Raw genomic sequence first — 26,985 nt, 5'->3', positions numbered from 1 at the left:
GAATTTAATTTTTTTGTTTTTAGATAGATATAGATAGATAGATACTTTATTAATCTTGCAAGGGGAGATTTGTTTGCTACAGCAGCATTGTGATACAGGTAAGCAATCAAAGTAACAGAGTAAAAATAAAAATATTGAGCATAAAAATGCACAATATATACAATGAAATATAATAATATTAAATTAACGAACTAAACAGTAGTGCAAAGATTTTATTTATTTTTTAATGTAATGTTTTATTAAAATGTTTGCATTGCTTTAGACACGTACGTGCTTTAGACACGTACTGCATTTTGTTATTTTTTATTCCGTTACTTGAGTGTTTGAGTGTTTTAACACGCGCGCACACATGCACATAAGCGCCTGACCATTGATTGGTTGATTTACCCTGCCAATCAAATGTGGGCGTGGTCAAGTGGGAGTCACTCGGGTGAAGAGCGAAGAGAGACGACGGAGCTGTCAAACAGCAACAATCGGCTTGAAATACTATCCCGGGCGGTGCAACAAACATCGTACTTTGCTCTTTTGTGGCAACAAGGACGACAAGCAGACTTCGACATCACTTTGAGCATTCAACCTTTTGGGGAATTGGGGACTTCTTTTACCGCTGGCGACGAAAAACTTCCTGTTTTTATGTTGTGTGTTTGGTGGATCAGGCTAATGTTTGTTAGCTCTTGGCTTAGCTTCGAGTTTTGTTGACAAACTAGCCACAGTCAGCTGTTCTGTTTCGAAGGGTTTCGCTTCTCGTTTGTGATAAATGCTACACGAGAAAGGCATGGCACCCAGCTTCAACTGCTGTAAACATCTCCATGAAGTAACATCAGGTAAGTGAGCTCAACTTTATCAAGGAGCTCCAGACAACATTGACTGTTTTGGTTTGTTTACATTGTCTCTCTGGCGTTGATCCAGCTCTTTTTACTCATCTAAGCACCTCTACTTAATATGACTTGTTGTATCAGAGCTGTTTTGGCAGCACTGACTCATTAGCTGTCCGTGGGATCAAGATAATGGGCAAGTTTCTGTTCCGCCCCATGGACTCCTTCATTACTTTAAACCCTGAGAATGACAGGTATGCGGCGGCTCGTATGTCGTTGCAGTTCAACACAATAGACTGTGGTCCAATAAGAGGCTTCTATTTAGTTGAATGTGACCTTGCTCATTTACTTGACAAAGATTGCTTTTTTTTTAGTGTTTTAGTGAACCAGTGACCTCTCAGCTGTATACTAGGATCCATACAGTTACTCCAAGAACAGTGCATCAGTAGATGTTGTCTTATTTAAATCAGTGTGATTTCTTCTTGTTTTCTTCGTTTGTGATGCAGGTACACACACACACACACACGCACACTAAAATAACTGTCTCTCACACGCGCCCATTTAATTCCTCTTGCACTCCAGAGACACTTTAACCCTTCCTGCAACCTATCATTATAACATCACTTACGTTTTTGATTTATTGCTGACATTTTCTATTAGTCTGTAATCCGCCGGGACACAGCTGGATAGTGTTCAGTCCCAAAAAAAACTACTGTTAGAAACATTTGGCCCGAGGGTGCTGTGGAGATGTCCCATCTGTTTCGGAGCAGCAACAAGCCACATTTTACAGACCAAAAAAAGCTTTTAAAATTCCTCCCTTTTCCATGCTGAGTCCCTTTGCTGTGGTGTCATAAATCCTTTCCCTTTGAATGTGAAGGCAGCAGGCTGTAGTTTAGAAACAAATATAGTATTGCACGCTGGTGGCTTGTCAATTTTCTTTTCTAATCACTTACATCAAGACGATTTCCTACAGTACAGTTCTATCATATTGCTCTATTTGCCAGGACTGTGTGATGTGATCTTATTTCTAAATGGTATGAAGTTGTTTTGTAGAATGTGGCTCGGGTAGTTTTTCTTGTAGTTGATGGACTGATGTCTCTTTTGAATGTTTACTGCAGGAGTGTGTGTCAGAATGTCTTCTCAGTATACTGCTCTCGGTTTGGAAGATCACCCTGAACGAGATAGATATTTTTGTACCTGCCCACAGTATCTTGTAGAGTTCAGCATATTTAGCAGTTTGCATCATTTTGCGTGACTGACATTCTCGTGAGCGTAGGAAGTTTGTTTACTCAGAATTGGTGGCTTTGACCGCTGATGTAGGTGAGTGTGGGCACACAAGCTCTTCTCTGTGGCTTCTAGCTGAACAGTGAATTTATATCTTACTTGCTGATCTACTCGGACTACACGTGTGTCTCCGTTCTCGCTCTTGGATGGCGAATGAGAAAGAATAGCCTCGCGGCGGGCACTTGTGGTTTTGCATTTTTCTTGGCACTGGCACTTTTATTCCTGCCGTACGACTTCAACAACTCACAAAATGAAGTGTCATTGAGGAGTATAAAAGATAGAGGATGATGAATAGCCTTTTAAGGATGTGGCTGGGCCAGAGAATGACGTCAGAAGTTGTCCACGAGATCTGCAGAAACTCTCTCGTCGAGGGTCTGTGACGTAACGCTAACGGACCAAGGCAGAATCTGTCCGTGTCATCTTAAAGCTGTTTTTAGTGTCGGATCTTAAGAGACCTCTTCCTGGTCTAACATTGACTCTGAGTGTTCCTGCTGTGGTTGAATGTAGGTCGCTTCAGAACATTCCTTTCCAATCTGCCACTGTTCCTTCCCATTTACTGGAATACGTTTTACTGAACGAGTCCGGTTGTGTCTTGTGTACACATTGTAAATTGATTACATCTGATTTATATGACTGCGATGTGTTATTGCTGCGTGGGGGGGGGGGGGGGGGCATGAATCTCAGAGTAGACGATGGCAGGCTATGTTTATTAAAAGTGTTAGTGTGAACTCCATTACCTTTTTTTTACGATATGCATGAGCTCTTTGTGGGACACAAGTGCTTGAAGGAATCGTTCAACCACAAAGGAAAAGTTCGTTAAAAAGTTCCTGTCTCCCAAAGTGACGTCTTCTGTTCAACCAACAATTGTTCAACTTACAACAATGGACATCAGTGAAAAGCAGAAAACCTCCCATTAATCGGCTGGCACGAAGAAATGTTCTGCATTCTTCCTCCAACAATAACTTCAATGATTAATTGATTGATTATCAAAAGAGTTGCCACTTCATTTTCTGCCAATCATAACAGGTGCTCTGTGGAGTTCTCTCGTAAATAAACTGAAGTTTTGTTTACATCCAGTGTTACTCACCAGCGTTGAGTTTTACTCCACCTTTCTTTCAAAGTGTTGGAAAGAAATCTTTCCAAGCTTGAGATCTCACTCTGGAGTAAAGTGTTCTTAAAACATCGATATGAAAGCCACATTGTTTGGGAGTGTAGAGACCTTTAGCCACAGGCTCCCTTTCCTGTTACCCTTTGTACCCTGCTGGTTTTGTTTTGGATGGCAGAAAGGTCCAGGACCTGAGCTATTCCTTGGCTAATCTCCCATAATTGGACAATCGGCCCCTATTACAGCCATTACATTTGGGCCTGTTGAGCAATAATGGCTCGTCTCATCCGTCCGAAATGCAGGGCCCAGTCTGCCGCTACAGCTGCTATTAAATAGCCAAACATTTTAAATAAATGACAGCATGGCAGCTTTTGTTGGATGTTTGAAAGTGGCTGTCATGTGTCATGCCTCAACACCATTCTTTACTGTGAAAATAGGATTCACAAAATAGATGTATCCTTTTAGACATAACTGTTAATCTATGAACAATAAACCCAACCATTATGATCTTAATGTAAAACCACAGAAATGACGCTAAATTGAGTTTTCTCTTTACTTTCTCTAGGTCTCCAAAGGCTCACAATACATCCATCAAACATGTGAAATCCCTCTCATCCTGGTGGACTCCCCACTTACAAGCAGTGAGGAACTGGAGTAGTGGGAAACATCTTGGATCCAGCCAGGGTGTGTCACCAGGGGTGCCCTGAACCAAAATATTAGACTGAAGTCTATGCGTGTGACATATTCTCTCCCAGGACACAAACTGAGTGAAGTCTGTGCTGCCGTGGAACCCGCGGCACCCTTAAAACAATCCAGTCCTCTTGTCATGTGGGTACAATACGGAAAAAGGCCCATATTACCCTCACTGGTGTCACCGTCTTTCACATCACCATGGACCGGAATAAACGCAACTCCATCGCTGGGCTTCCTACGCGACCCGAACGCACCAACGAGGACGGAGATGGTTTCGGAGGGTTAGGGGTCGGCGCGATGGGCATGGGCCCGCCGTCACAGGTCAGTCGCTCTTCTGTATTTATTGTTAGTAGGACGCATTTCACATGTGCAGAGCATACAGCACTTTATAGTGTACAGGGTTAAATATATATTCTATTGTTTCCACATTCCAGCTTTGGAAAGAGAAACATTTCTCGTTGAGTTCTGATACACTCACAATATTAATAATCAGGTCTATGGGCCTACAAGTCATGCATTATGTGAGCTTAAAGGATACTTATTGTTGTTCTGATAAAGATTGTTGTTTGATTTTTATACCATCAGTAGGATAATTGTGTGCACAATTAATAATAATCATCATCAACCATTTCAACCATTTCTTTCCAATCTGTGTTTTTGGATATTCTGTGGCAATAATTTTTCAGTAAATACGAGCGCTGTTGAATGTTTGAGTTCAAATATTCAGTTTTAGTAGAGATACACATGAGAATTCATGTTCTTGGAAGATTTTGAGGTTTGAGAAAATCAGTGCGATACATCTAGTTTGTGGCCTTCTACTTCTTGCCCCACTTAAAGGCAACATTATCTACCTCTGTCTCAATTTTCTGCACAAGCAAGTTGCAGCAGCGGCCCTTCAGCATCAGATAAAAGATCCTTACCTGTTGATAGCAGTCAGTTCTCGTCTTCTCCAGGTGGGCAGGGTGTGGCCCTCATCCTACAGAGCCCTCATCAGTGCCTTCTCCTGTCTGACGCGCCTTGATGACTTCACCTGTGAGTGGATTGGCTCTGGATTCTTCTCTGATGTCTATAAGGTGGGTAGAGATTACAGTTCTCTGGGATCCCAGTGGCTCTCCTTGATTGTCTTGCCTTCTCTTGATTGACTTTATCTTTTGCCACTTTCAGTCTTTGTACTTAGAGCTCATGTTCTATCCATGCCTCACTCCTTCCCACCCAGCCAGGGTGGATTATCATAGGCCAGACGCTCTGTCTGACACATACTCATTTGACCCTGGGATTGATTGATTTTTTGAGTCAAGTTAGACTGCAGTTACTTCACAGACATCACTTAAACACAGACTTATTGACCCCGTTGTTTAGTTTCCTCCCCCTCCAGTCAAGTAATGTTTGGTATTATTTGTTTGGTTGGTGATGTCAACCAATCGAGCATCAGCAGATACATTTGTTTGGTCTTGGTGGTTGTATTAACAAGGCCGCACCGTAAACTGTGTGAAAACAGGGCATGATGCAGAGTGATGTAGATGAGGACCACTCATCTTGCAAAGGAGCTGAAATAAGCAAGCATGGCCTTTGACGTTGTGACCTCACACCACTGTGTACATGCAGGACTGACCTCTTGTTCTGTAAAGTATGTATGTGGTCTCTCGCACATGAATGGAAATAATCGGATTAATGAAGAATAATGGCCCAGAAGGTTTTGGATGTCATTGAGCCAGGCTCTGTTTAATTTTGCAGTATTTATTAATTATGTATTATAATTAACAATGGCTTCTATCTTCTACTGAATGTGTTGATTGGAATTTTAATATGGTGTCAGTGCGCACTGATAAGCCCTCTACTGTACATCGATGTAACAGGAGATCTGTATTGGATCGGTCGAGTGGTTTGAAATTCAGTTTCCATTGCGTCTCACTCTCAGGCACCAACCCTGGTCTGATTGATCATAATGTTGATGGTGTCTGACAGCTGTTGGTGAGTGTTGGGTCGACCCAGGCTGACCTTAAAGATATGTATTGGAGCAAATCATGGCATAGTTATCAGGTATTTATCAGCCATATTAAGCCATTTGTTTATTGTAACCCCAGCTGTCAGAAACAGTCCATTGTGGGACTGAGATACTGGAGCTGATTCATAACGCACAGCGCTGCGAGTGAGTGAACTGCAGAGACGTCCACATTCACAGCAGGTATCAGTGAAATAAGTCCGGCCGCTTGGGATTAAACAGTGGCCACTTTGCTGTCGTGCTGCTGTTTTTAAAACTGCGTTTCAGCTTCAGTATTTTGATGGGTTACCTGGTGAAGAGTAGTTGCCCGAATACCGTCTACAACTGTCTGCCACACCACTTACACTGTGACCCTCTCTCCATAGATATTATATTGACCATATAAAAGACTACGAGACTATAAACCATAACTTCATATAACTATAAACACTGGCGGACACATGCTTTACAAAACACATTATTAAACTGTATAAAACAATGCATTTATATTTAGGAGGTGTGATGCAGGTTGTAAATTGTCTGTTTAAAGCTATGTTGCACTGTGCAGTTCTATTATTTAGGAAAATGTTGGCTAATAGTTGAATCATGACTGTATAAAGAGTATTGTTTCAAATCAGAAGTGAGGGTAAACAACTGTATTAGAACCTAATTTTTCTAGATCTAGGATGGATCACTTACCATCTAAACCAGTTGAGGCTCTAATAGATGTTCAGACACAATAATCAAGCTAACCGACATATCTACGTGGGCCGTGCTTCCAGTGTGCAATTTATTACAAGTACCACCTCACCCTCTAGTTGAGTAATGGAAATATCCGTTAATAGTTTCTGTGAGAGAGAGAGAGAGAGGAATGCATAGGTAAACCGAGAGAGAAGAGGAAATGGAGCAGAATGATGAAAAGCCTAAAGTCGAGGAGGATGACAGGCGGAGACGGGAACAAAAAGGCGGTGAAATTAATGGTGACAGAGGTTGAGGCTAAGAGAGGGAGGAACCGGAGGAGGACAAGCTACTGATGTGGGAGAGCACGGCAAGACTGTTGAAGGGGATGGAAAAATGGGGATGTTTTCATCTAAAGAGTGCAATTCTGGAGAAGAAGGTGAAGTAGAGGTTTTCTAGAGCTTTGGCTAGGGAGAAGAGGAGATAAGGGAGAAAGGGATTTGGTATATTTTCAGATATTAGAGAGGTGAGTGTGCAAGACCACAAGTCAGAAAGACAAGGGGAAGAGAAGAAGAAGAAGAACTTGGGCTTGAGTACTGGGAGATGAGTAGATGAGGATTAGGGGCGACGATTTGTTGGAGGCCACAGCGAGGAGGAGAACGAGGGGGATCAGGAATACATGCAGATGGGGGGGCATGGGGGGTCGGAGGAGGAGGAGGAGGAGGAGGAGGAGGAGGAGGAGGAAAGACCCAGGATGTGGGGGAGGAGGCCTTCAGAGGAGTGGCCATCTGTTGTTTCTGCCGTCCTGTGGTGGAGACCGTCGGCTCTTAGCCAGACCCCCTGTCCTTTGAACTTGAAACACAGCGATTTCTGTCTCTGCATGTACGAGACAAGCAGAGGAAGAGAGTAGCGTACACAATATATATAGATATATATCTATATATATGGAGGAATTTGATAACTTTGCTTTTCACAGCAACAGATATGTCCATTGCCTTTTATTTTAACACCTCCTGTATACCTAATATTGACCCAACTGTCCAGTCCTGCTGTAAGTAAGTGAAACTGCCCATCCGGCATGTCAACAGCGTACCGGATGTGATGATGGAGGCAGCCATTGTTAGAACAGTGGTTCTCACCCTTTTTCGGCGCAACATATTTCCACAGATGCAGGTTTTTCAGGATTTTCCCGGTCTGAGCCGCTGTCTTGTGAGAGAGCTGTTTGCAATGATTACCCAAGAAAAATGCGGGCTAACCAAATGATGCTCCACCATTTGTGTTACGGTACACGCGTGTCTAATCGTATATTATTATTTTTGTTTTCCACAACTAAACATACTGTGTCACAAGTGCATGTTAGCAGTATTGACACCCCCCCTTTTTTCCTACATCACGTCTTCAGTGGTTTAACATAGTCGAGCTGTTGCTGTATAACCGTAGCTGTGATGTGACAGTAAGCGGCTCTGTTTTCTGTGAAGCGTCCCAATGGTTTCCTGTACTGGGGGAGCTCTTGATGATGTTTGAAGAGGCTCTTTGTTGCTGTAGACGCAGGAGTATATATTTAGGCCTTTCAGACTATTGTATTAAAACCTGCACCATGGTCTGATTATGTTTCTGCTGTCAGGAAGTGCATTAGTAAGACTCTGCAGCAGCTCAGTCATTTGGAGCGCTGCTCTCTGCGGTTTGCAGGTTGATATTTCCTATCTGCACACACAGGAGAGTATTCAGAAGAAGCTGAATTCCTGGTAATTAATGCAATGCTTTGTTGTGCTTTTGAGACCTGCGGTGTGAAGAGCTCAGGTCACTTTACTATTTCAAAGGCTGTGAAGTGATCGGCGGGCAATGAATAGACGTGCAACATGGGGACTCCCCCGTCTTTCATGGGAGCCAACATTTACAGCACGTGTTTGCTTGATTAGAGAGATGAAGTGTGTTCAGAGCTCTTTCAGAGGCTTTGCACCCTGTTAAATGGCAGTGTGTTTGGAATTACTTAAAATTTACGTCTTTGAATTACAAATTCACTCTTGAACACATAACACTGCCTGTCGTTTGTCAGGAGGAATTTAGGAGGCATGTTGGGAGTGTTTTTATATTTCATTTTGTATTGACATACGTACACTATGCACTAGTTTCTTTATTTTGTATTTTGTCCAAGTTTTCTTGGCTTTAATCTTTTAAACGCATTACTAACATAATACCAGTATAAGCTGCTGTACACTGAATATACTGTAAACTGGCATTTATACATACATATATACTATACATATCCAGATACATTATGTATATAGCAACCTGTTACATTAGTTATTCAATATTTATTCCAAAGTATATTCCAATAAATATTTTGCACTACTGTATTATTATGTGCATTTCATGAAACATTCTGACTTATAGACACAGTTAATTTGCACATGTATTATTTTTAAATGCTTTTATCATCTGTGACCTACTGCTATATACATTATAGCTAAAAGTTCATGTTTGTTGTTCAGCTTTGTTGTTTTTCACTCTGAATGCACAATGAGAGATGAATCTGGAGAGAAATTCCCGGCATGTTGACTCATACCTGGTCAGTAACGCTGATTCTGGTCGATACTTGGAATTCACTCCAACCAGGCATTGTTTACATCTAGCTTTTTTTTTTTTTGTAATATACTGTGATCACAACAATAATGTAAATATTTTTCAAAGATTTGAGAAACAAAACCATTTTATTTCTCTTGTTTTAGCCACATGTACACTGTTTGAAACGTCAGTAGGAAGTCGGTGTTGTCTTCATGTCGTGACCTGTCGACAGTGTTTGCTCGCCTTCCACCAGAGGCATGCTGGGATTGCCTCCAGCCACCCATGGATGGATGGTGACGCTACCCCCATCTAACATTTAGATGGAAAACGACAATCCCAATGCTCAACAATACAAAATTGATTGTGCAGCTCTGGGTTGACACGTCTACTTTGTCACGGCTGGTCAGCGGAGTCTGACCCCATTTCACTTCTCTTTTATGAGCTGCCGTCCTTTTCTGCTTCCTCTGTTTCTCTGCTGCATGAGCCTGAAGTGACCGTAATAGAAAAGCGGTGTTTTAATGTGTGTTGATTTTTTGCAGCCACCAGAATATAGTTAACATAGCGCAGGTATTGGGATTCAGCCCTTTGTTCTGTTGCACTTGACTTTATTTGAAATGTGACATCATTTGACTGTTTTACAGGTACGTCATCGGGCTTCAGACCAAGTGATGGCTCTGAAGATGAACAAGCTCAGCAGCAACAGAGCGAACATGTTGAGGGAGGTCCAGCTAATGAACCGGCTCTCCCATCCGCACATACTCAGGTTGGTAACTGAATAACTGACAAACTCATCGTATCCAAGAGGCTTACTAAAAATGTTGGTATGAATACATTTACACGAGGCTCATTTTAAGGCTAATAATAAATCTGAGAGAAAATCCCCAATATTTCCACACAAATGACGTTACTCATTATATTAGTCATTTCTTTTAACACCTGACGCTTTGTGTGATATTATATGAGTGTCTGCCTCTCTCACTGGCTCATGAGTCTGTGGTTGTGACCCGTTTCCTTTGGGGTTGGCTAGAAACTGTGTCAAACTCGGAGCCTATTAACTGCCAGCTCCTGTTAGAGCTGCTGCTGCAGCAGCTGCCTGGAGGCAAAAAGGCGAGGAGGACCTTCTTCTGTGACAAGTGAAGAGGACAAAGCTCTGAACATTCAGGTTCATTTTTTTAGGGATTTCCAGTCAACGATTGGCCAAAATAAATGAGCAAAGCATGACAGTGTGTAAGCCCCGTACGCCTCACTCTGTGGTCCCTGAAGCTTTCGGGTTCCATCAACAGCCAGCAGTTTTTATGGTGGTAGCTGCATAATATGAACACATATTTCTGTGAGCTGACCAGTCACAATATTAGACTTTATTTAAATAGCAAGTTTAAAAACAACCAGAGTTGAACAAAGTGCTTCGCAAGTACAAGTGAACCGCGAGTGTGCACAAACTTGTCAGAGCAATTTAAATGAAGAAATAAGTTATTTTAAATGCTGAAGCTTCAAAACCGCTAAGAGCAACCAAAGGCCACTGAGAACAAGTATGTCTCGAGGCTTTTGTCAATGCCACAAACAGTGAAACTGCTTTTATCTACGAAGCTGAGAACAGATGGAACCAACTTCCTGATGATCTTAAAGGCGCCCTTCACTTTAACTCTCTCACATTTAGAAGAGGAATCCCCCTGTTGTCCTGGGGCTTTTGTCTAGTGTCTCCACTGAATTTTGTGTCCTTTATTGAATTTAGGGAAACTTATTTTGAATGTATTTTATCTTTTTTTTTTTTTTTATTGCACTTCTTCCTCTCATGTAAAACATTTTAAACTGCCTCTGCATTTCAAAGGTGCCACACAAATAAATGGACCTTGCCTCTCAATTTATGACAGGAAAAGGAAAAGTCTGTAGACTAAATAAAAGTTTATAGCAATGATAATTCAAATGACTTCAGCACTCCAGAATAGTATCACTGTTTGCCTTTTTGTAGTAAACACGTTCTGACCAGCTCACATTCTGCTCTGGGCTCCTGTGTGGGAGAGTGTGTGTTTATTAACACGCACATACATGTGTGTGTGTGTGTGTGTGTGTGTGTGTGTGTGTGTGTGTGTGTGTGTGTGTGTGTGTGTGTGTACTTGTGCATACACACACACAGTATCTTTTACAATGCCATCTTTGTTGAGCCAAGTGGATTGTGCGAGTGTGTCTGTGTTAATGAGCAGACACTAAGGGGGTCATTGTTAGCTAAAAACCCAACAAGGACCCACAAAGTCAACCTTTTCATTGCCTGGAGAATTACGAGGCCTTCAACGCTGCTCGTCAACAAAGTGGCTCTGCTCACACACATTGTTTCGCTTTAGTTAAAGGGGTGCACGGCCCTTTTTTGGCTTTAGGATATTTTCCAACCTCTTGGGCTTAAAATGCATCAAAAATAGTTTTAACAAAAGCTTTGTCATGAAGCTCAAAACAAGGCTTTTCTCTGATACAGTGGCATCCAATGCGTCAGTGTGAAACGCACACAAGCAAAGGAGCATTGTGGAAGATTCCGCTTGTGTTTATTAAGACGGTAGAAATTGATAGGCTTGCTTTAGGGAGGAACGGATGGGATGCAGGTGAAGCAACGGCGCTGTTATTATCCCCCTGATAACAGACAGTCTGGCAGTAATCACTTGTCTGGTCTTGCCCGCCGGAATCTTGATCTTTTCTCAACTACTCTTCCTGCTTTCTCTGTTTACTCACTGGACAGAGGGTCATGCAAGTGTTATGGTTCGATATCTCCATATTATTTTCATTTACATGACTCATTTACATGTAGAGCCAAGGGCTTGAGCTGAGAGAAACCAAACGCGCGATGTACCGGTACTGAGAAGATAAGTGAGACCGCCTCGATGCTCTTGATTTAATTGCTTCCTGTCAAAGTCTAACAAATGTCCCTGTGTTATCTCAAAGATCAAATCATGGCGTTATGAGACCTTAATCCTGCATGTCTTCTGTGGTTTTGCAGGTTCAAGGGAGTGTGTGTCCACGAGGGCCAGCTTCACGCTCTGACCGAGGTAGGAAAACACCATTTCACATCACAGCTTTGTTACAGACATACAATCGGGGAGATCAAAGTGTCCCGACTAATGAAAGGTGTAGCGCACTGGTACGCTATGTTCCAATGCTTCTTGTGAACTGAGACACCCACGTGTTTGTTTATGTTCGTACTATTTTCGGGTGAACATCACGTCATCATGAGCACAACAGAGAAGCACGCTAGTCTGTAATTGTGGAAAACCGAAAGAACTTAATGTTCCTAAGTGTAACACTTAGGGTGTGTGTGTGTGAGAGGAAGCGGGAGAGATAATTGTGATTCAAGCAGCAGATAAAATTCTTCAGAAAAGCTCGATGTTACATGTATTTTCTCACCGCACCTAGACTATATTCAACCTGTTTGTGTGAGAGAGGGACAGACAACTGTGTGTTTGTGATAATCATTCGTCAGGCAAAATGCTCGATGAGCAGTTGATACATTTATCTCCTTCGTGAAAGAGTCGGGCGTATTTCTCCTGTTTTGGGAGAGAAATGGGAGGTACAAATGTAACCTGAAACCGTCGGTTTTGAAGGGTTAATATGGCATTCCTGTGGTCGCGAGTTGCTCCTTGAATTAGTTTTGGTTGTCTTTAGATTTTCTGCTCTAAAAATACACTGAGCCAATGTGAAGCAGATGCACTCTGACAGGATGTAAAAGAAGATATTTGTGTCGGCTTTTGCGTCGATATTGCACTGAGCTTCTGTCGGTGTTTACGCAATAACTCCTGTGGGATTAATACAACTTCTCAAGACCACCGTTAAAATAGAAAATCACTAGTCTGACAAACGCAGAAGTCTAAAAAGATTCTTCAATTCATATTTAGAACCATTAGCAGGGTACCATGACATAGGAAGCGTTGCTAAATGATGCACACAATTTCTCTAAAATAAAGAAGAATTTCGGGTTAAGATGAAACAATTATGCAATTAATGTAAATGAATCAGCAACTGTTTTGACATTTTTTGAGTTTTTGACCACTTTGATGGGTGTTTTTTCACAAGTGTTTCTACAGTACCCACTCTAGCTCGAATGGAGGAAATAATTCACAGATAATTCAACGAAGCGTGATGTCCGGAGCCGTGGGACGATGTTTTATGTCCCGTGGTCGTTCACGTATCGGTGCACAAAAACACACATTCACGACAGTTTACAGTAACTGTAAACACGTTTGTGCTGCAAATACACGCAACTGTGGACAGATGGTACAAAACATTCGATTCATCGCACTCTGAAGAAAGCATACACTGTTAGAAATGCTTCCAGGCGCTCGCACATGTCCGTGATTATACTGTCGCTTTGCTCAGTGAATGCTCTTATTGTAGCTCTGACAAACAAAGACAAACACCAACTTTCTGCAGGAACAGAACACATCTTAAAGTGCCGAATACACACACACACGCACATTTTTCTTCCTATACTGCAGTTGCAAATTGAATCCAAGCGTTGTTAGACGTATACATATACATACACGCACACTGCGGTAGGTCTTGTTTTCCTGCTGCAGGGTCAACGGATCCTGTTGTGTTGTGCCAGGATCACGCTGAAGTCTCTGACCCCGGTAGCAGGCTCATGCTGTTTTGTTCCCTGACCCCCACTATGAGGCCGTGCTCAGAGGAAATGGAGAATTAAGTTACGGCATGGCCTGAAGCTACGTCGAGACACTCGCCACTGAGCACCAAGCCTCGCTCACTCCAATGCACTTCATAGGAAAGGCTCCTGCGAGCATAATCTGGGTTGATGGTAGTTCATGACCCTTGGCAGGATTACATGCTGCTGTTTGAAGCTGCTCCCAGCAAACAAGGATCTTTGTGTTTGAGTATTTCCAGGTTTTCTTTTTAAAACCTGAAACACAGACGGTGTGTAGCAGAACGATTTCCTGAAACAGTGTGTTTCTCATTTCCTGGGCAATCTAGGTTGAACACGATCATGGCGAGGCCCATACATGGCTCAAGCATGTGCTTTGTCAAGTAATTACTGTGGTATATCGGTAACTCGGCAAATAGGATAACGCAAATTCCAGGAAAAATACCGTGCCCGAATAAGAGGCTTTTTTTTTTTTTTAATGCAACTTTACTCCCATTCAGTTACTTTCAGTTGACACAGCAGGTGCACTCTTTCTCTAAACCGTGTGATTGGCATGTTGGATCAGGCACACTTTGGCCTCGCAGCATATTCTGAGAGCGTGAGAATAAAATGGGTGCTGCTGTCTGGATCTCAAACGAGATGATGAAGGGAGGAAGTTGGATTCGTCTGAGCTTTGATTGTCTCTCCAGTGGAGGTTTCCCCTCTCAACCAGGCAGACGACAGATGTTGAGAAATGAGGAATTTGTTGGACAAATACTGTAATCCTCATCCTGCAATCCTTATGTCCTAATCCTCTGTCGAGTTAACCACTGTTGTGCGTGATATGTGACATGGGATTAGTGCGTCTGTGTGTCTGCAAGCGAGCAGCAAGGTCAGACAAGTAATTCTGGATCAAAGCCGACGGGCAGAGTGAAGGACCCCGGACACTTTCAAACCCACTGAGCTGATTTGTCCTCTTGGCTGGCCCAATCTTCAGCCGGTCCACATTCATGCACGTGGGAAACTAGCAGTTCTGCGAGCCAGTTGAACAAGCTGCCAGCCAGATTTTATTCAGCCTATTGCTTGATACACCAGCATCTCCCCCCCACCTCGCTAATACGATGGCTTTATGCAGCCAAACAAGCACATTGTGCCTAATATAATACAACGTTGTATTCATATTTACCTTTCTTATTTACCTGTGTGTCTCTTTGTCTTCCTCCAGTACATCAACGGTGGAAACCTGGAGCAGCTTCTGGACAGCAACAAACACCTGAGTTGGCCCACGAGGGTGAAACTGGGCTCCGAGATCGCCAGCGGTTTGTCCTACTTGCACTCCAAAGGCATATTCCACCGGGACCTCACCTCCAAGGTTAGCTGGACGGATAATTGGCTGTCGAGAGGAGAAACCGTAGCTCCAAATAGAACTGCAGGCCTTCTCGTGGCCTCAGTACAACACATTAGCATTTCCTGTAGATTTGTATTTTTACAACATCTCCAGTAGATGCAGGTGGCCTAGTATCTCTGCAAAGTACTGTACAGTATATATTCATTATTAGTGCTTTTGACAGCTCACAGTGCAATATCTGTGTTTGGTCCCAGGATAATGCAGCAATCTGTGAACACAAGACTCGTCTTGGATGTCAGATACAAATGTTAGAGGTGTGAGGTGTCCTGACGCACGCATCTCTTTTACTCCTACACCCGATAACCTCTCCGTAAAGAACACAGTGTCACAGTCCGATGTGATAATCTGTACCAGACAGCTTCTAGTTTTCCAACTTGACCCGGAGCCATGCTGGCAGGGAGCGGGGGCAGCATTCACTCTGCCGTTAACTCGTATCCATTGCCTGTCCAAGCTAAGAATAAAAAATAAAAATGATGCGGTCAGAGCAGATTATAGTTCCTCAAATTAATACAAAGCCCATTTGTTTATGACTCGTATCTCAGTCGTGAAGCTCAACAGACGAAGCAAATTCCACTCTTTTTATATATTCTCTTTAATGTAATGTACTTGTTTCAGGCATTCTCTTCTTCCAAGTGTAACTTTATGCCATGTTCTGGAGATCATACTGTGTTCTGATTATCTACAGTAACTGTAGATTCACAGATAGTTCCGTTTTAGAGAAGGAGGAAGAGTCCGAACTTCATAGCTGTGCATATTTATGTTCTGTTATTTCCTATTTTATAATCGACAGACAATGAGAAGGGAAAAAAAGGCCCTAGATTCAATCAGGAAGTGGAGGTTTTGACTCAAATTGTTGTCCCACAATTTCTTTTTCTTCTAATCATTCTGTGTCACAACTTCCTCAACGAAACATGAGAAAATAATGACGACGCTTTCGTTGTATTCACAGAACTGCCTGATCAAATGCGAGGACAACGGCTACACGGCAGTGGTGGGAGACTTTGGCCTCGCAGAAAAGATCCCCACCAATCCGTAAGACGTTCTCCGTTTCTCTCATTCTTATTGGTCGAAAGACGATCATACGGCCAGTGTATAGTTGTGTCAATGCTCCTTTACATTTATATCTAAAGATATAGAATTATAGCCATGTATGATCACAGAGGATTATATTTTGAGATTGGAACGGTAATAAATAAGCAAATAAAATGAATGGATAATAATTATTAGATAGATGTAGACAAATTAATAAATATACTAAATAAAAGTTAAATAAAATACTTTCAATGACAAAATAACAATTTTGGAAGCTCATTTGTTTTATAGTAAGCCTTACTAATTCATTATTCTACTACTTTCGATGTTCACATTGAATCTGATGAATGTGAAGTGAGAAATTAGCTGTTTTGGTTTTTACTGTTACAATTACGCAGTTGAGTCTCAAGCTACTCTCATTCACTCCTGTCGGTCCATGAGTTATACACAAACCCACAAACGACCTGCCAATCACCAGACGGTAAACGGGCAGCTAGCCTGCGAGTGGCTGAAGAAGCAAGCCGAGCATTCAGCACTTAAAGCCCATAAAAGAGGAATATTCGACTTCTTCTAGGTGGTGAAACACGACTCCAATAGAGTTGTTCTATGTCTGCTTGATGTGTGACTGGGCAGTTTGTTGGGATGTACTGCCCCTCGTTTTACTCCAGGAGTTAATCTTCTCATTGACAAGCTATGCCGTATAACATCTGGGGCAAAAAAAGAGAAAATGTCCAAATTCTGTTTTCCCTGCTCTAGCTATTTGCAACTGACTTGAGCGTGTTCCTCCTCCTCATACCAGCAAAGGGTTATTTATTAACGCGTGCGTGTCTGGCACTGACATTACCAGTAGGCCGTACAGATCACATTCCTAACTTCAGTGTTTTGATAACAGGAGGATACCATCAGTGCAGGGTTGTGTTAGCGTACTGCTGCAGAAGCACAATGAAGGAGAGACCATTGTTTTCTAAAACATCTTCAGGAACAGAGTTGACGTGACTCAGACAGCTGAGCATTTATGTATCTGTGCATGTGTATGAACATGTGTGAATAATGCAGATGTAATGTAGCTACAGGCAGGCGACAGCGGAGGCCGGAGGCGTTATGTTTTTGGGTTGTCTGTTGGCCGAGCTGTTCCTTCTCCCGGAGCCGTAAAACGCCGATGCGGTAAATCTAGTGTGTTAATTGAGAAGGTTTGGGGTTTGCCAGAGAAGGACATGACAAAACATTTGAGGTGAAAACTCTGGTCGACTTCACCGTATCTCAATCTAAACGGAGCAAAAGCTACTGGATTTACTTTAGAGTGAAACATCCGGGGACACAGTGAGCTTATTGGCTCCTTATCTCGCAGGTTGTTCTTATTCATGTTGCAGAGACATTTTGAAGACATGACTTCACACACTCCCACGAAATGCCTCAGAGCCTCTGAAGGTTTATCTGACACAAATGTCTTCCTCATTATAATGTACCAAATACATTAACATGTTGTCCGTGATGTGTGTGTGTGTGTGTGTAGTGCTGAAGTAGAGAAACTGTCGGTGGTTGGTTCTCCTTTTTGGATGGCTCCAGAGGTCCTGAGAAATGAACCCTACGACGAGAAGGTAAAGTCACGAACCTCTAACCTCGAGTAGCACGTTGCGGTACAAACGGAGATGATGTGGAAATAACTATTTTAGTATTTTAAAGAACAATCTTCTGTCGTCTTTGATCAATCGCTGGCACAAGAATTTCCTTCGGGATGAATAAAGTTCTACTTTATTTTATCTCTTAAACTCAAGTATGATTATATTCGATGAGTTTTAATTAAATTTAAACAAACAGGGGAAATGGATCATACGTTTTTACTGATCTTGGAATTTCTGTGATATTGTGGAGCTCAGAGAGCTGTTATTTCAGACGGGGAGCTCAGAGAGTTTGGTACATTTGTAGCTTAATTTGGAGCTTCACATGTTTTTTACTTTATAATAAACCAGTTTGCCAGTTATGAAACCAACGAGGAGCATGTTTGCATGTCTTAACGTGTGTCTCTCTGTTCTCAGACCGATGTGTTCTCCTTTGGGATAATCCTGTGTGAGGTCATTGCAAGGGTCCAGGCTGACCCCGACTTCCTTCCCCGCACGGAGGTGAGCGCTCCTCTACTTTCACCTGTTTTCCACCGCGTATCACTCCGCCTGCCTGTTCGCTTTGTGCACAGGTTGATCTGTTGCCGTCCCATGATGCTCACCCTGTTTATACCAATGATATCTTGTGTCGTATATTATTTAGTGATGTTTGTGTAAATGTCATTCACCAGAGAGGAGTTTGTTTTTAGAGTGTAAAATGTCCTCAGCATGTTTTTATACTCACAATTATTTAATAACTAACTTTAAGGGATCCTTATCCAACATGTTGATACATTATCTTAAACAGATGTGGGTTATTGGATAAGAGGCAGATTTAAAAGGCCAGTGTGTAACATTTAGGTTGTTTGTTTGCAGAATATAAGATTAATATGTTTTCTTTATTGTGTAATCATTTCAAAATAAGAATCGTTGTTTTCAAATATTGATATCGGGATTCGGCCGTTTACCTCAAATCAGCTGCAGCTATCTTTGCAGGTTTTTTTTATGCATATTTATTCATTATTTTACAAAATATTGTAAAAATATGAAACTGAGCTTTTGGAAACCCGCAGGCACATTTATCTCCACACGGTGGTGTTCGAAATGTCGGAGCCAAACCGCAAACGTGGCAGTCGGCAGCAGCCTGTCCCAGGGATTAGTTTGACATGAAGCTGGTTTTGGCAGAAGAGCTGCAGTCTGTCAAACATCTGATGAAGCTCTGTCGATCTCTGTCTTCATCCCACTTTCAGAACAGTAAATGCGAATTTCCTGTTTCATGAATCTCTCCGTCGCTCTGTCTTCCCTGAGCAGAACTTCGGCCTGGACTATCACACGTTCCAGCACATGGTTGGAGACTGTCCACATGACTTCCTCCAGCTGGCCTTCAACTGCTGCAATGTGAGTCCACCACACACTCATCTGTCTCAGTCTCTCGCAACGAAGACATTTCAGTCTCCCGACACTTGTGTCTGTGTCGGGAGACAGACCTTTCCCAAACGGCTTGTCTTTGTTGTTGTTTCTTAGGATTCCCACTGTTTTATTTTTAATTTCTTAAGTAACTATTATTCCGTTGTTCAGAAATAGAGGGGCAATCTGATTATCTGATTTAGTTCCCTACCCGGGGGGTCTTCTGTTGACTAAAAGCTTTGATCAGTTACTTGGCAGACTCTGCTTTTCTCTACAGTCATTTATTTGTTAAAATGAAGTAACTACTGAGATGAGGAGGAGATTAACTACATCGAACCAAAGCAAATACAATTTCTTATTTCCTCAGTTTGGTTTTGCTCACATCCTAATCACTGGACTGTAATTGTGTTTTTTAATTACAACCCACAGAGGCCGAGGGCATTAACGGTTTTGGAGCCCCCTGCTGAGCGAGCCTGTATTGGCTCCCTCTGTTGTCTCGCTTTTATCCTCCAAGTCTTTTTTCTTTTCCAGGGCACCCCAGCACCCCATTCTTTAATTTTCTTAATTAATTAATCAGCTGACTTCATCTTCAGCCACATTTATGTCCCCCCCCCCTCCCCCCCGTCTTGTTTTTTCTCCCTCTTATACCCGTTCCCCTTCCAAACTGTCGATCTACTTCTTCTTATTCCTGCCTATTTTGTTTTGCTTCCCCCCTTTTCATCTTCAACTTCAGTCCATCGGTTTTCTTTGCATCTTCCTCACTTTTAAATATTTTCAACAAAGACGCTCGATGTAACATCTTGCCATGTTAAAGCTACTGCCAGGAGATTTCCTCTTGTCTTGATTTGCGAAAGCGATGGCGTTATCGAGTCCTTTTAGAAAACCTCATGTTACTGCAGCAGGGTCTGACGGTCCTGGTTCTGGTTCTCCTGGGCATCCCTTCCCTCCAGCGGGCCCAGCAATACGGCAACCTCAGCAGTGTGGCGTTGGCTCCCAGCGGGGGGGGGAGCTCTGCTCTTGGCTTGGGATCGGACCCAATGACAGAATAACTGTGTAGAAACAGCCAATATGCTCACTGATGGTCTCGTTTACTTCTGTAGGTCATACAGAGGCAACAGTTTGACATTTTGACTGTTTCTTAACCAGTTAAAAGTTCCTTGTAGTAACTTTAGGGTGAGAAACTGCATGTTTTCAGAGTAAAGTAATAAAAGCCATAAAACAATCTCCCTTTGTGCCATTAAAAAATATAGTTAGAGATTTCCTGGAAAGCACAACTTGTAAAATAAAATGCAAATGCTTGTAGAGGCGTCGGCTCTGGTCTTGTTTCTTTATGTTTATTGTTATAATGTTGTATAATAAACATGGTAATATTTTATTAATGTTTTTAAGTATGACTTGCAGCACCTTTTTAAATGGAAAGTGAGCTTGTTGGTGCACGTTTTGCTTTCCCCTGATAATAATCTGATGAGTGCAATCAATCCCGTCTTCTGCACCATGTTACTGAATATAAATCTCATCCTTCTCCGTCTCTCTTGTGTTTTTTCTTCCCCTAGATGGACCCTAAACTGCGTCCTTCCTTCCCAGACATCGTCAGGCACCTCGAGGGCGTTGTCGCGGGCCTCAAAGTTGAAGAGATGGAGCACGAGTGCGACTCGCTCAGCGGGGACAACGACAAGAAGACCGCGTCCAAAGGTAACGGTCGCTGCGTGACTTCTCACTCTGTGATTTGGTCATTTCAGCTTTACAGTCAATATAAGTCACCTCCTTTTGTTTACAAGACACCTGCAACTTCCTGTATGGGTACCATCCTGTCATCCAATGAAGGCAACAGAAACCTATTTCCCATCCTCCTCCTGGCCTCTGTAGCCTTTCCCCTCCAGGCTCTGCTCGTCCTCTTATCTAGTCCGCCGATCAGCTGATCAATGTTTCCCTTGTCACCCCGTCCGTGTCGATACCGGTTCTTCCTGCAAAGCACGCTGTTGATTCCATGTTTGTTTCAGTCGGTTACAAGCAAACGCTTTACACTGTCGTCCTCGCCCAACCCCACAGCCGGGTTTGTTCAAGCTTTAAACTTCACTTCCTTTTCAGTCAGATAATGAACGAGTCAGCAGAGTAAGAGCTCTTTTTCCCTGTTCTTTGCACCGCAGTAAGTGATTCAAATGAAATCTGTTCCAACGTTTAACTGTGTCGCACTTGAAAGAAGTCTTTGGTTGCTGAGAATATAAACTTCACCACGACTTAGGAGGAGAACCGCTCTGCGATTTTAGATGCCTATTTTGAGATACTTGATCCACGCAGGGCCCAGGTTTCACTTCTAATTTGGTCCAGCGTATCGCCGCCTGCATGTCTGACCGTCCAGGAGGCAGTAATGTCATGTTTTTGTTTGGACGAGCCAAACGGCTACTTTTCCTCAGTTCTTGAAGAAGGAGAGCACGAACATATGACGTCACAGGTTTATAGAAGTGACACTTCTGGTGTAGTTCAGTCTAACAACAGTTAGATTTACAGTCGGTTGGCATCAGTCATATATCTTGTATCTTATTATGTGGGAAACATGGCCTGGATCTTTGTTCTGCTCCCCTCCTCCAGCTCCTTCGCGCTGTTTACCTGATAACATCACCATTTCCTCAAAACCAGCATCGCACTCGTAGTAGGAAACATTTCTGTTGCGTAACGACTTTTTAGACAAACATTTTGGTCTTTTTTTTTGGCCCTCGTGAGTCACATGAGTAATTCTCTCAGATATTTCCTGGCATAAATGAGACACACAATCTAACAGGAGTGCAGCACTAAATGAGACGTGAGAGGAGATTAAAATGAGACGCTTTCATGGTCCGCTCATTGGTTTATATGTCACAACTTTGGGAACAACTGATTTTTACAAACTAAGGATTTTTGTGCATATGAACAATCTCTTTCTTAATAATGTGGTGATGATCAATCGCTGCAAACTGAGACTCCATTTCACCGTTTTCCCTGCTGCACGAATTAAAGTTTATGAGAATCTTAAGATCCAACTATAATTCAGTGGAGATTTCTGTTTGGAAACATTTGAAGAACGGATTTAAGGAACTCGTTGTTGTCTGCACAGGATTTAGCCTGTATTGCCACCTAGTGGTGTTATTAGATTACCTATTATACTGTCAGAGCACCAGCAACAAGATGTGATGGTCTATTTCTCTCAAAAAATGGAGTATCCACCTCTAGAATTAAAATTCGTGAACTTGACTGTCAAATGTTAAAGTTTTATGTAACTGTTACGCAAAAAAAGCATCACAAAACTCATCTGTCTCTTCAAGGTGAGAAGATCCAGGGCTTCAAGCGACTGAACTCTCTCGGTTTCCAGGATGATAAAATCCCTCCAAAATCCCCACGCCCCCGACGAAACATCTGGCTCAGCCGCAGCCAGTCGGACATCTTCTCATGTAAACCAGGGAGAAAAGTCAACGTCCAGGACCCTTACTACAACCCTCCCATTGCTCAGAGGGCCTCCACAGCCCACAAGATCAACCCATTCACCGCCCGAGAGGACCTGTGTGGGGGCAAGATAAAGTTTTTCGATGTGCCCAGCAAGTCTGTCTTCTCGCTGGTGTTTGACCTCCACTCGCCTCCGGGGAGCGTGTTCAGTCCCCAGCCGTCTGCTCATGGACCCGGAGGATCCCAACAGGGGGCGTCTTACTACTGGCGGCAGCTGCCAGGGAGACAGTGTCACTCTCTACCGGTGTGCCCCCAGCTGCCCCGCTCTGAGGCCTTCCCCCTCGCTGCTGATGTCAGCAGCAACAACAACGGTTCTGTTACCTGTAACTCCAGCCAGCTCGCCACAACGCTGCTAGGTGAGTTGTCCGGGAGATGTCCTTTTTGCATTTGACATTAAAATGTTAAAAAAAATAAGCTTTTTTTGACACGTGCAAAGAGCTTAAAACGTGTAACAGCAATGCAACATTATTTAGCATTTAGAAACATAGACCCACGAAATATCTATATAAGAAAAATAAATGAAATGTGGAAATATAAAGAGGATTACGTTTTTGAAAATGTGTAAACTACATGTGGAAATACATAAAAGTATAATATATAAGTTTATAAAAAAATGTAAAGATAAATAAATAAAATTATAAACTTCATACGTTTTTAGAATAATAAGGAAAAATAAAGGAATACAATTATAAAATAATTACATAAACATAAACAAATGAAAATAGACAAATTTATTTGCTATATATATATATTAAAGTATAAAAATAAATATATACAGAAATAAATGTGAAATAAAATAAATTGAAATACTTATTTTTCTGCTTTTATTTATATATGAATATATTTTCACATTTTAAAATGTACTTTATATTTCTTCATTTATTTTCTTATTTTACAGATATATATTGTTTTTATGGCCCTCATTCATGGTTGTTGGTTATGTATAAACGTGGCTTTTGGCAGTTGGTACAAGTGGGAAGCAGTTGCAGAAACTAAGCCACAGATTCTTTTCAACTTGATCATTAAATTAGATAATAATGGTTCCCTTTGTGTCGTCACTGTTTTTCTCTTTTCTCTCGTTTCCTCTCCTCAGGAATCAACTCCAGGTCGGACGCAATCCTGGCGGGAAATGACGTCCTGCAGAAAGCGGTGGTGAGTGGCTGGGCAAAGAAATACGTCGTGGTTGAGATCCCACCTTACTGCAGGCAGCAAGGAGGGGAGGAGGACGGAGAGGTGGAGGAGAGGAAGGAGGAAAAGGAGGAGTTTGGGGAGAGCTGGTCTCCGATGGTCCCCGGCATTGAGAGAAACAGTGGAGAGGCGATGGACTGCTCCAGCTTCCTGGAGGAAGAGGAGGAACGAGAGAGGACCGACCCCTGCCCCATGTAACGCACATGTAACTCCACACACACACACATGGTGGAGGTGGTGCATTTGGACAAGAGACGGAGACTTTTAACTTTGGAAGGAGGACATGGAGACCTGACACATTTCAAAAAATTTGGAAAAAGACAAAAAATATTTTTATCTTTCAAGTGAATGTTTCATGTTGATTCATAAAAGCACACCTGATGGAGATAAATAACTAACTTTCAAAGACGTTGAACAGAACAAGTCTCCATTTAGCACAAAGACGAGCCTGCTTTTATCAACACAATGGACACTCGGCACAGAGATTCTTTTTTTGAAAAGGTTGTTTATATTTAATATTGTGAGATGATGTAGATTTGTTTTCTTTTAAAGGTTTCGTATATTATGCGTCTTGTGTATGGAGATCCGTTGTGTCTGTGTTTAAAAATCAAAGCTTGTGTTTTGATACTTTCCCTCTGTGTTCTTTGTTAGACAAATGTTCATAAGAAATCAAATCTGATTAATCAGACGGAATTCAGACGAGAAAATGAGGCGCTTTATAATAACTGGGAGCCTGAACAACAACACTCAGACAGATGTTTCTATGTTTCACACCAAGTCTCCTCCAACGGATTCACAGGGAGCTAAATGAGACAGTGAATTTCGAGAGGAGATGGTTTTAGTTCAGGATTTCAACTCGTTGACATAGTGGCGTTTTTTGTTTGGTCAGATGCGCGATAAACAGCATTCATCCGTCAAAGCAGAGCATTCACAAGCGGTGTTGTCGAGACATTAAATCCAGAACACGCAATGTAGGCAAACATGAATATTGTACAAATTTAAAAAGCCCTGGTAAAGTTTTTTGCTTCTCGAAAGCCAACTTTCAAATCTCAGATGTCAGAGTTTACTTGAACTCACCACACGTTTTCAAAACAATCCCGTCTTGCAGCTCTATTAACACAGAATGAGAATAAAGGGAAATATTAGTGAAAGAAGTTTAAAGCAAGATGTAACTTTTGAAAGACAAAATAACACAATATTTCTCCGACAAATGAAGAGTTGAATTCATAAACGGTAAAACTCACCCTGTCTGGCTTCAATGCACTCTGGGATTTAGCCGCTAAAGCCTCACTTGGTCTGGTGACCAGTAGCTTATGGTGGCTAGTATTAGCAAACTTTAGATGTTGTCACTTTGTCGACTCACTGTGAAGTGCAACTCACACTATTCGTGTCACAAATACAGTCTCCAAGGGCCAGGATGCACCTCTCGTCTAACAATCCTGAGGAATAACCACAGCCATCATGCTGTAGTTACCACATATGGCCACAGGGGCTGCTGTTCTGATAAAGTAGCATCGGCTAGCTTTAAAGTCAAACCTATAAAATTTATAAAAACCAATAAAACCTACCCTATGCTGGAGGAGATAAGAAAGGAAACATCTGTCGATGAAGAAATGCGACTGTAGCTGCCGGCAGCTCCTCACAGGACGTTGTCTCTGTCCGTGCTTTGGCTTACCGGCTAAGAACTCATTCCTTGAAGCAGGGGGAGATGTATTTTCATGTATTTGAGAACCTTCCAAATCAAAAAAAAAGACACTATTTGGCCACAGCCAATGTGTTCCCTGAAGATGGGAAATCAATCTTATTGCACAAAACAAGAAGTCTGTTCACTGCGTCAAAGTCCTACAAATATGTCCTGAAACAGTGTTGTGAAACAAGCGACGTCTTTACAGATGTTTGGTTATCAGTCGACCAGAAAGCTGCTGCAATGAGGAGACGTTTGACTACGCAGTGTATGCAGCTATACCTCGATTTATACTGTCGCGCGCAAGTCAAAATTTCACTTGGTGAACATTTGTTGGAGTAATAATTTCTGTAGAATCCCTCAAACTTAATTCCATCTCTACCCTGGCGTCTTAAAGGAAAACACAGTGAACTTCACTTCCCTATAAACTCAAAAGAAACTTATAATTGTACCTAAAAAGCAGCAGATGAGTCAGTCTCACAGAATAATATTTAGATTTTAGGGAAACGGCACGACCTGCTCTTTAACTTCTTTCCGTTCAGATGTTCCCGAGCGTCTGTAATCAGACGGAGAGCTGAGCTTCGTAGTGTTTGAAAGAAAGAGGGTTGTTCTGTACAAATGATTAGTTCTAAGTCAATGTTCCTGCACTTTCCCCCCTGAAAAGATGGTAAAGCTTGTAGTGGCAGGATGTTACTTCAATTTCAATGTATATTTTCTTTTAATTAACAGTAAATTTATCCCCAAACAGGAGCTAACTGTCACAGCATCACACTCCCTCGTGGGCTAACATTTGGTTGAACTGGTGGTCTCATGACATTCTCTACTTTTGGTATCATGTTGAGCCAGTTGGTCTGTGCTGACCTGTGTGACCCCTTCAGTTGGCGCTAGGATGCACTTGTACAGCGATAACATCTCTGAACTACTCGTCACTACTTTTCTATGCAACCAATGTATTTTACAGTATAAAGGATCTAATTTGATATTTATGAGAAAACATTAACGTCTTACCTTTTTGTATAAGTTTGTTACCTGCTTTGATGAATACAGATTGAGATGTTTTTGCTGATCGAATAACAACTTCAAACCTGTTTCTCTCTCGTGTCTCAAGAGCTCAGCGTCCGTTTTCCTGAAAGATGATTCAAAAATAAAACCCGGAGGTTGATGGACAAAACCTACTGCAATTTTTAAAGTTATTTCTAAAATCTTCTGTCCATCCAGACGGGAAAAAAACGTGTCTGCTGTAGAACAAAAATATTATTTAAAGTCATTTTTCAAGTTGCAAAAAGATTGTAACCAGAGAGGACACACATCTCCTTATTTTGTATTTAACTTGATACATTGTTTTGTTTTATTATATGTATTTTATGAAAATATGAAATAAGGGAAAAGACATTGATTGAATACATCTGATAACAAAAAAACATATTTTTTGTTTGACATGGTAAAAATCAAGTA

General features: G+C 42.0%; 1 protein-coding gene across 1 annotated transcript; it reads left to right on the top strand.

Annotated features, from left to right (window-relative positions):
- The first annotated feature begins 466 nt into the window (after positions 1–466).
- Positions 467–26,828, top strand: tesk2 (testis associated actin remodelling kinase 2). The gene is made up of 13 exons (XM_079285425.1): positions 467–824; positions 3,770–4,218; positions 4,851–4,970; positions 9,763–9,884; positions 12,105–12,153; positions 14,962–15,108; positions 16,094–16,176; positions 17,690–17,774; positions 18,213–18,296; positions 19,086–19,172; positions 20,735–20,873; positions 22,481–23,014; positions 23,752–26,828. Exons 2-13 carry the CDS (start codon positions 4,096–4,098, stop codon positions 24,042–24,044), a joined length of 1,866 nt encoding a protein of 621 aa, XP_079141551.1. The 5' UTR covers positions 467–824; positions 3,770–4,095; the 3' UTR covers positions 24,045–26,828.
- The last annotated feature ends 157 nt before the right edge of the window (positions 26,829–26,985 follow it).

Source organism: Melanostigma gelatinosum (assembly GCF_949748355.1).
Source record: "Melanostigma gelatinosum genome assembly, chromosome: 15".
Lineage (NCBI taxonomy): Eukaryota > Metazoa > Chordata > Actinopteri > Perciformes > Zoarcidae > Melanostigma > Melanostigma gelatinosum.
This window is presented reverse-complemented; position numbering and strand designations above follow the sequence as displayed.